Below are 10665 nucleotides of genomic sequence, written 5' to 3' on the forward strand. Positions count from 1 at the left end.
ATTCTGCATCTTTCCAGGATCCATCAGCAGTAGATAAAAAGCAAGTTGATTGAAAATGTTGTGACACAATAAATGCTTCCTACATTTGAGTTTGTGTATTTTTTTTTCTCACCACCATTTTTGCTCATGAAAATCAGGACAGGGATAAAGCTGCGTGTTTTAGACATTTGCCACCGATTACAATAACAGTTAAAACTTTACCTGTGGAAACTAGATATATGATGGTAAAAGCATACCAAAAATGAGAATGAATGGCTACTGTTCCAAGCTACCAAAGAACGAGTGTGCTGTAATGCTTATTATCTACATATTTTAAATTAGAGACAGTATATTTTATAAACATATTACATTTCTCAACAATTATCTTCAAAATAGATGGATAGCAAATTGCAAAAGCAGTACAGTGGCATTGTTGCATAAAAGCAAGACAGTGCTGGGTTTGAACCCTTAACAGCATAAATGGTTTGGAGAAATAAATAGTAAAATTGAAATGTACATGATTTGTCAGTTCTCAACAGTTTGAGTATGCAATGTATTTCGTCTGCAAAAAAAAGTCAATAATCAATGATGGTCACAGACAACAAGGTTCTTTACAGTAGTTGTGTTGTTGGTTTAAGCACATGAAAGTGACAGTGTGTGAAAATGGGTCACATGAAGTTTAAAATTAGTGGTGCTCTTACATTTTATAACATCTTTGTTGAAAACCCGGTAAACTTTACGTCAGATCCTGTATTTATTCCTCCTTAAAGGGAGAGCTGGTACTACGGTCTGAAATGGACTACTGTAGCCCCTTTGACACATATGGATAAGCAAAATACGTTGCAATTTCATAAACTAAAAACGCTTTTATGCAAACGGAGACAGCTACGTTACAAGTACTGTTAGTAAATCGCTTGTCTGACGCATGGATGTGGGTGGCCCTTTAAGAATTCTTCGGTCGGATTGTAAATCTCGTTGCAGTCTGCTCTGTTCTTCGGATCTCGCGATAGCTTCTCCTCAGTGGCGGCTGTGTGGCCCCCTGTCTTAGTCCGGACGGAGTTGTTTCTGACGTTTGAATGAAAAACAGTGCAAATTACCTCCACTTTGGACCCAGGAAATAATGGCTTCAGCCTTGGAGCAATTTGTGAACAATGTGCGGCAGCTCTCCGCTCAAGGTAGGGTTGCTAAACTCATTCAAATGGGAAGTACTAGCTAGTTAGCTAGTATGTGCTATCCAATGCCTTGCCGATAGCTAGGCAGCCAAACTGGTCAGAGCCCTCTTTTTGCCTTATCATGTAAACACACCGCAAAAATCACTTTCTCAGGCGACGAGAGTTCTGTAAAGTATCACCAGAAGATGTGTTAGTGCACAGGGACGTCAAGGATAACCGCGGACTGCGTAGCTCATCAAACAAAATGTCAAAATCATACTTTTTGTTTTTGATCTAGAAAATAATTTCTGGGGACTGTCTACCGGTAGTCCCGCCCTGGCCCCACATGATTGGCTAGCGAACGGAATTAGCGAATATTATTGGTTTAGAGTCATCTGTCAATCTCTCTTGTATTACCTCTGTTGCAAGGCCTTGACAGGACACTTGACCGGCCGATTTCTATTGAAATACTCAGCCAGAGCACGACGCCTATAAACAGTTTTATACATCAGCTTGTTTTCTACAGTTCTAAAGAAAAGCCTCTTGGCCGTCGTTGGCAAGAAAATAGCTATTTAATCATTAATTTAACCACTTCAATCCTGAAGGAAATCCCTAAGCACACTTAAAAGAAGTATCTCCCTCTTCTCCTAAGTTAAATCCATTATTAACAATGGCCAGGAAAGGCTGACTGTTGTAATAACATTTCTAGTTTTTGTAACTAGTGAAATCACATCTTTGTGCATGAGTCACAGCATCTAATAAGCCTGTGTTGTGTGCTTGTAACTTTATGACATTGAACCCCAGTATAACAATCTAATTAAAGGAACAAGCAGCAGGCCTGCGTAAAAATAGTGATTCTAAAATTTAATTGGCATCTAATATTTTCATGTAAATGGCTGTTTGTAAATGGACATTTTGATATAATGGTGTCTATTCGCCAAAGATCTAAACGGGCATGCAAAAAGGTACGAAGTGGTTTAATTTGTCTCTGTTTTTCTGCTGTCCACCTTGCCCCCGCCCCCCCAGGCCAGATGACTCAGCTGTGTGAGTTGATCAACAAAAGTGGGGAGCTGCTGGCCAAAAATCTGTCCCACCTGGACACGGTGCTGGGGGCCTTGGACATCCAGGAGCATTCCCTGGGCGTGCTGGCTGTGCTGTAAGTACACGCTTCTACCCTAATTTCATCCAGGTTTACCGTCATCACTGCAAAGGTGGTCAAGAACTCTTTCATGGTCTCTAGTAGGGATGGGTATCCCCACTGATTTCCCAAATCCATGCGATTCAGGTTCAAAAGGTCCCAATTAGATCCAATTTTTGATTCGATTCAATATCAATTCAGTTAGGGAAATTTCAGTTACAATAACAATTCTGCGTGGATATGAAAGATTTCAGAGATCTAATGCTGTAAAATGTATAAGGAATACTCTAACCAGGTGCATTATTAAAATATTAATGTTTACATTAAGAATTGACCTCAGAGCAATTACATTAATGTACCTTTTATCTAACCTGACTAACACACTACTTCAGCCAACACAATATTGTGCAACTCTACAGTCAGTGAGTATTGAGTGGCCAGATAAAAATAGTACAAGTGCTTTATTTAGTGCAGAGGATGTGGTGCAGAGACAGTACGCGTCATGTGGACACAAGTGTGTTATTACTTTTAGTTAACCTGGTTTACAAAGTATTTCTTTCAGCTAACAGACTACTAGCTAATAATGTTAGCACAACATACTAACTGATCAGCTGGTGATGTTGCAGTGACTCCTGCTGCTGCTGCTGCTCTGGACTGATGGCTAACGTTACTCCTCTCCACGCTGCAAGAAGTGCACTACCCACACTGCAAATAGTATCTTCCAGTGCAGATGTATGAATATTCCAAGTTTGTTGCGTCCTTACTGTCAGAGTAGTCTGCAGTCAAATGTTAACCGGCAAAGTTAGCAAGCTGAAGAATGTTGAGAAACTCCTGCAGCCAAAGGCTGCCTGTTGCATGTATAACTAAGAATGCAGGCATGATGCAGCCTAACATTTTAGCAAAGAAAGGGGTATTTTATTTTATTAGTAAATCAAGAAGTGCCCATGCTGCATTGAATATGAAAGTGACCACACCAAAAGTTCTTAGTTCACCTCTGCATCCCAAACATTGCTCCGTGTTAATAAATTGCCAAAGACCTGTATGTTTTTTTTTTTCACGTTGAAAAACTGTGTATGCCATTCATATGGAAATTAGCTGAAAATAACCTTCCAATGGTGTGTATTCATTTACATTCCACATCCCAAAATGTTATCAGTACCAGTTGAGTGTGTAGACCTGCATCGTCTCTTTGTCTCTCTACAAAGTTTTTGCTAACCTCCCACTCTTTTTATTCCAGATTTGTGAAGTTCTCCATGCCAAACATCCCTGACTTTGAGACGCTCTTCTCCCAAGTTCAGCTCTTCATCAGTACCTGCAATGGGGAGCACATTAGATATGCAACAGACACTTGTAAGTCGTGAGTTACCAAACCTCTCACTCACAGGTATTTAGGAAGCATCTGTGCAACCTGCTGATTGTTTCACAATTTTTCCGTGGGAAGAGGAACAGTTTTTTTTCTTACTGATCAACTCTGATCATTGAAAAAGGGGTTGATCTATTTTCTACCTGTTGTGTTGAGAACATCGTATTCTCTACGCTGCTCTGCTTAAATGTGCACATTTGTCAGCTTGATGCTTTACTCAGTTGTGGCCACATGTCTGACTACTTTTTCCAGTGTCTGCTGGCAAAGAACATATTCTCTTGTTCAATGGTATGGCGTTTGTAATGTAGGTTTTAAGGGTCAGGTATATTGTATCAATAGTACCTGCTGATAAAATAAAAATACCTTCCATTTCTGCAATTTTTTTACTGTAGATAAATGATTAAAAATGCATTTTAAATGTCGGCTCTTCTGAGCTTGAGGAAAAATGGCAACATTGTTAAATATGGTGATTGAGTCCGTGCAGCAATATTTTTGTGAGACATGACAGCACTGATGTGTAGGTGTTTCCTGTGTACCACCAGTGCGTGACACTGACTAACCACTAAACCATACAACCAATCAATGATCCATTTTCATTTAACACTTTCACTTCTTTGTGTTTCCTCTCACAGTTGCTGGTCTCTGCCACCAGTTGACAAACGCCCTTGTAGAGCGGAAACAGGTAAGACTGTTAACTGTAATTCTGACTTAGGTGGGAGTGAAATGCTCAACCAGAGATCATAACAGAGTTTATTTTTGGAGTTGAATATCTTTTATTAAAGATGATCTGCATAGTGGATCATTGTGCGTAGACAAGGTCAATTAATAGAGAACAGTTTGTTAGGATGTAGACAGGCAACCAGCATCAAAAGCTCCAGGGACATGGACTCTTTTATCCCATCAACTGTTGATCTCTATGATGTTCCCTCGTAAGCCCTTTTCATGTACAGTATGTGCAGGTGCTGACATGTGTCCCTGTCAACATACAGCACTTGACAAAGCCTGGCCCCCTGTGTTGATCATATGACCTGTTTCCTGATAGAGAGAACAGAATAAACACCTGAATAAGTGTGTTTGTGTTGGTTTCCTTTGTATTTCCTTATGTTTTTGTGATTTCCGTGATGTACTCATTACTGTGAAGCGTCCTTGTCAACGTGCCCATGATGTGCAGTGTCTTGACAATGTAGCTGGTGTGTGGGTGAAAGTATTTTTAAATGTTGTATGCACATTGCTGCATAAGCAGTTTCCCTTGGCCATAGTAAAACTTAGTGATGCAACTATTGTGGTGATCAAATGATCGTTTTCGTCATTTTTTAAGGAAAAATGCCAAACATCTTGTGGTTGCGGCCTCTCAAATGAGAGGATTTATGTGCCACGCATGATATTAAACTGAATGTCTTTGGATTTTTTGACTGTTGATCAGACAGAACAAATGCAACAAAGACATTTGAGGACATCACGCGGAGCTCTAAGAAATCATAACACGCATTTTTCACTGTTTTCTGACATTTTACAGATAAAATGAATAATCAAGAAAGTAATCTGCAGATTCATCCATAATGAAAATAATTGTCATCTGCAGCCATAGTAAAACTTTTAATCTTGTTTTTCATTACTGTCCATGAGGCCCAAATCAGTCATCCCATCACATAACAGCACTGAGTTTCAGTCCCCAAGTGTAGCATGTTTTCCTTTTCCTTCTTCATCTAAATATTTTAATGCATTTTAAAGTGTGGTACATGCCGCGGCCGTTTTCACTGGGTTTGGATATCTCATGCAGCAGCGAGCTGCAGCTGAATAAGTGATATGTATCCTCTTTTTTTTTTTTTTTTTGTCCTCAACAGCCATTGAGGGGTGTCGTTGTCCTAAAACAGGCAATAGACAAAATGCAGATGAACACAAACCAACTTACCTCAGTTCATGCAGACCTGTGTCAGGTGAGTCACTGTGACAGTAATCCCAAAAAATGTGGTCAATGTAACTGTATCTCCTGCTCCCAAAAGCACAATTGTTGACTATGCTGTTTAAGGGTTGTGATAAATAATTCAATGACTTGGTCTCAGCACAATTGTTTGACTTCATCCTTTCCAGTAACACTGGACAGATTACCAGTGTAACCCTGTCAGTCATCCTCATTCCCTGTCTGCCCCCTCTACAGCTGTGCTTGTTAGCAAAGTGTTTCAAGCCCGCCCTACCCTTCTTGGAGCTGGACATGATGGACATCTGTAAGGAGAACGGAGCCTACGACGCAAAGCACTTTTTATGTTACTACTACTATGGTGGCATGATCTACACAGGCCTCAAAAACTTCGAAAGAGCACTGTATTTTTATGAACAGGTACGTTCCTTTGCTTTATTGACACTTCTGTACTGACTTACATGCTTGTGATGTCATACCAAAGCAAATTTACTTGAAATTTTTTCTGGTGTTACCATCATTTTTTTTTGTGTGCCCAAAATGAACATGAAACTGTCATTTTGTCTGTGGCGTCTTTGTGGATGATCCATATGTCATCAGGCAATAACCACTCCAGCCATGGCAGTGAGCCACATCATGTTGGAAGCCTATAAGAAATACATCCTGGTCTCACTCATTCTCCACGGCAAAGTGCAGCAGCTGCCCAAATACACCTCACAAATAGTAGGGAGGTTCATCAAGGTAAGGATACATTTGTGTTGGCAGAATTAATAGTGTTTGTTCTTTTGGTTTAAGAGTAATAGAAAAACCAAATACCAGTGCAAAATATGTAAACAGAAAGCATCTGACTCAGTCTCTACTTGTGGTAGAGCTGAAACCCAAACTCTCACAGCATAATGTATATGTTTTTATGTCTTCAAAACATGCCGGCATTCAATACTAAATATTTGGTTTATCTCCTTATTACCTCTATTAGAAGTAAATTACTTATCTGTGGCGGCTGGCTGTGTCATTTTTCATACTGTTTTGGTGTTTAGAAATGAAATCGTAGCAATCCAAGCAATCAAATACCTTGTTTATATGCTTAAATACTGCAAGACATGAATAAATGTAGCATGTATACAAACACACAAAAGGTACATTGTGCAGACCCTCAAGCACCCAAAGTGTTGTGACAACCTGAACAGCCCTTTTTATTATGTGTCTAGATTTTATGTAAACAGCCAAATAGGGTTGCAGCTACCTTTTTTTTTTTATTTTCATGATCTATTCATCTGTTGATTATGTTGGAGTTAATCAATCATTGTTATTACAGAGTCCAAAGTGCTTAGTCAACTAGCTTTAAGCAGCTTAGACTGGCTGTTACCAGCTTCTCCAATTTGCACTTACTAGGCAGAACTGTTGAAGCGAAATCGAAAGAGAAGCAAAGAAATGCAGATATTTGACTGGCTGTTGACAGATGATGGCCAAGCAAAGTTCTACTGTGGCCAATTGTCTTGGCTGTACAGCTTATTGAGTGTCCGCACATCAGCCAATTTCCATTTAGCTCTGACGCCGTGTCTAGACAGCAAGCATAGCATGAGCAGCAGCAGCAGCAGCAGCAGCAAGTGCTCCGTCTCTGTGTCTATACTAGTGGTTTCAGGTGCAGTGTTGAGCATAGGTCACCCACGTGTTGGAAGCGCTCAGAGCCTGTTTGACGCAGCTGAGACACTAGTCTGCACAGACCCGGTGCAAACAGCTGCATAGATTACAACGAGAGCGTATCTGTTGTGTCTGACATGCGCATGAAAAACACGTCTGACACACTTACTGTCTAGACTTGGGGTCAAGGAAACGAGCAGACTTCAGTGACTGGTTATTTATTAATATAAATGTTTTCTGTCTTTCTCCTCTTTCCCTGTTATGGCTATCCTCAGCCCCTGAGCAACGCATACCACGAGTTAGCTCAGGTTTACACCACCAACAACCCGGCCGAACTGCGCAACGTGGTCAACAAACACAGCGAGACCTTCACACGAGACAACAACACAGGCCTGGTCAAACAGTGCCTCTCTTCCCTCTACAAGAAGAACATCCAGAGGCTAACAAAGGTGGGTATGCCTACGTGTTTATGCGAGCGTGTACTCTTGTATTTTTAAGTCTAACACAGACCAGATGCCCTTACAAGAAAGTATGAGTAAAAATATTCCGGCCCTCGCCTCCTCATATGAGATCTGAACTGTCAATACCTTTTTTTAAACTCTTCACTGAATGACTAAAAATGTGTTTCAGTCCTCCTCCAAGACAACTTTTGTGCAGCTCATTTGAAGTGACAAAGACAGGAAACATCCTCAAAACACATGGCTTCATGGGTGTGTGAATACTGATGTTGGCATCTGAAAACCAGCTGTTACTCATGCTTTGAAAGTCAAGCAAAACAGAAACGAAACAAGAGCCTGCTGTCTTCGGCTTCAGCTGGGTCATTAATCACTGTGTTGTCTATATTAAGATATGACAGGGGACATGTATTAGTATTTCTTAACATCATGGAATAGCTTTTATTTGTGTTTTCAGGTCATAATATTTAGATTACTAATGCTTTTCTTTCCTTCTGAAAGCACCCAAGTCATCCCTGAAATATAGTCCGTAGTTATCTTGATGCTTTCTCAATATTATCCTAAAGTAATCTCTCTTGTCACATCAGTCATGCTTGGCTCAAGTTGTCGACAGGGACTGGAATTTGTTATGACCCCCCCCCCCATCAAAGTCTTTAACCTTGATGAATGATCGGAGTAACAAATGGAGTGTCCTGACAACCAAATAAGTTGAAATGCATAACATGTAACTGTGTTTTTTTGCATTTGTACACCTGTGTCTCACCTCATTCCCTGTCTGTCTCTATATGGTGTGCCATCCAATAACAAAAGATGAAAATGCCAGGGGGAGGGGGAGAGAGGGGGGGCGTAGACTTACATAAGCACCTCAGCACTCTAGCATTTGGACACTTTGATGTTTCTACACTTTAATCTTAAGTGTAGTTTCTCAGTTTGCTGCTCCTATTGTTGTATACTGTTTTTTTTTTTATTGCTTTGTTCTAATTGAGCGTTTTTATGTTCTATTGTCCTATGCTTGTTTTTATTACTTTGTTTTAATTTCCTGTTTATATGTATTGCACTATGGCCCTGGAGGCACTATATTTCATTCCTGCTTTTTGCAAAACCTGTAAGGAGAGGAATGACAATAAACTCAAACTTGTTGTTATAAACTTGAAATTGTTATATAAAGGGTTACTTGTGAGTTGAACATTGTGAATTTCTGGCAACCAAATGCAAAGATCCAGCAAACCTTTCCACTATGGTTTAACCAAATATAAAAAAAGAACGTGGATGTCGTTCCAACGTTACATCGCAGGGTCGGTAAATCTTTCCTTCTAATATCTTTCCTCATATTTGTTTCTGTCTCACGTGCCCTCAGACCTTCCTGACGCTGTCTTTGCAAGACATGGCGAGTCGAGTGCAGCTGTCAGGCCCCCAGGAAGCAGAGAAATACGTCTTACACATGGTGAGTCAGTCCAGAAGGGCTAAAGCTTCACAGCACTGTATTCATCTTTCATTAATACTGATAGAAAACATTCTTTCAGCCCTGAAAAGTAAAGAGATATTGTGATATTAAAGGTGTTTTTTATTTTTCTTCAATCACTGGTGTTTGAAGAAACAACAGGATTAATTACTGAAGACTTTATATCCAGCTTCAGTAGTTTAAAGAGATATCTTTGATTCAGCTTTTTCTTTTTGTTTTGTTTATTAATCTTTAATGTAGTGGATTCAAGGTAGAATTAAAAGTTTTAAAACCTTTATTTTACTTTGAAGCTTTCTAAAAGTTAACTATCGGTCAGTACTAGAAATGTTATGTTGGATTTTTCCTCACCCTTCCATGTGCCTCCACGTAGATTGAAGATGGTGAGATCTACGCTAGCATTAACCAAAAGGATGGTATGGTCTGCTTCCACGACAACCCCGAAAAATACAACAACCCAGCAATGCTCCACAAAATTGACCAAGAGGTGAAGATTCTCACTTTGCATGAACTCCTCTTAAACTCTTACATGTGGGTATTAATTGCATCTAACTGAATTATGTAACTTTTTTTTTTCTTTCAGATGTTGAAATGTATAGAGCTGGATGAGAAACTAAAGTCTATGGATCAAGAAATCACAGTAAACCCACAATTTGTGCAGAAGGTGAGACAATGTTTTTGTTTTTTTTTTTTTTTTTTACATATGCATGGCTTTTTTCTGTTATGCATGACATGGTGTATCTTGTGCATCAGTGCAAGATTTATATCATATAGGTTATAATACAAAGATACATTTCTATTTGGTTGAATGATGAATGATGGTAGAATTTAATACATAATAATTAAAAAATGGAATTAGTCATTATCTTGTCTTTCAGGGGGTTGTTCCAAAAAGCAGGATTATTAAGTTTAATGATAATGATACATTTTCTGAAATAAAATCTGGAACATTGACTAAAGTAAAAGGGTCAGTTCTGGGTTTTCTCAGCAAATGTATCCATATAATTAAATTGTAAACCTGCTTCCTGGAACGGGCCTCTGATTAGTTCCAAGAGATAACAATCAGGCATTGTTTATGGAAGTGCAGAAGGAACCAGTTTGCAACCAGTTGTAACACATTCTTAACATGTGACGCTTTATTTGTTTCAGAGTATGGGATCGCAGGAGGATGATGTTGGTAGCAAAACATCAAGTTATTCCTGAGGGGCCTTGGACAGGGAGAGAACGCTGCAGCCAGCCCAACACGTTCTTCCCAGGATGAGTTGGATTTTTTTAAAAGAGGAAAACAAACATTCTATTGCATAAGGACATTGGTCAAGGAAAATCTAATTGTGTGGAATGATGATAAATTTGGTTATTCTTTCTTCACAGTGTCTTAGGGATAACAAACGATCCTTACAGAAAAGGAAAAAAGATTACAATTTTGTCAGTGTTTTATTTATCAATGTTCAGGTTGGAGCGCCACTGCTACATTAACAGAAAACACAATAATAAAAACTGGACTTATTTGTTCCAAACATATGTGTGAATAATCTCACTGTTTGTTTTGGTTCTGCTGCAT

General features: G+C 39.3%; 1 protein-coding gene across 1 annotated transcript; it reads left to right on the top strand.

Moving 5' to 3' along the window:
* Positions 1-963: 963 nt before the first annotated feature.
* Positions 964-10625, top strand: cops3 (COP9 signalosome subunit 3). The gene is made up of 12 exons (XM_067576588.1): positions 964-1154; positions 2157-2286; positions 3506-3618; positions 4264-4313; positions 5476-5568; positions 5790-5969; positions 6150-6290; positions 7466-7639; positions 9003-9089; positions 9478-9591; positions 9688-9768; positions 10254-10625. Exons 1-12 carry the CDS (start codon positions 1100-1102, stop codon positions 10305-10307), a joined length of 1272 nt encoding a protein of 423 aa, XP_067432689.1. The 5' UTR covers positions 964-1099; the 3' UTR covers positions 10308-10625.
* Positions 10626-10665: the final 40 nt, after the last annotated feature.

The sequence above is a fragment of the Thunnus thynnus genome, chromosome 20, assembly GCF_963924715.1.
Source record: "Thunnus thynnus chromosome 20, fThuThy2.1, whole genome shotgun sequence".
NCBI classification, from domain to species: Eukaryota; Metazoa; Chordata; class Actinopteri; order Scombriformes; family Scombridae; genus Thunnus; species Thunnus thynnus.

What these genes read in the sequence shown, in the direction of transcription:
- cops3 (XM_067576588.1), top strand. Translation starts at nt 1,100, where the DNA reads ATGGCTTCAGCCTTGGAGCAATTTGTGAACAATGTGCGGCAGCTCTCC. An exon ending in GCGGCAGCTCTCCGCTCAAG is followed by an intron (nt 1,155 to 2,156) that starts GTAGGGTTGCTA and finishes CCGCCCCCCCAG; the next exon opens with GCCAGATGACTCAGCTGTGT. An exon ending in AGAAATACGTCTTACACATG is followed by an intron (nt 9,090 to 9,477) that starts GTGAGTCAGTCC and finishes GCCTCCACGTAG; the next exon opens with ATTGAAGATGGTGAGATCTA.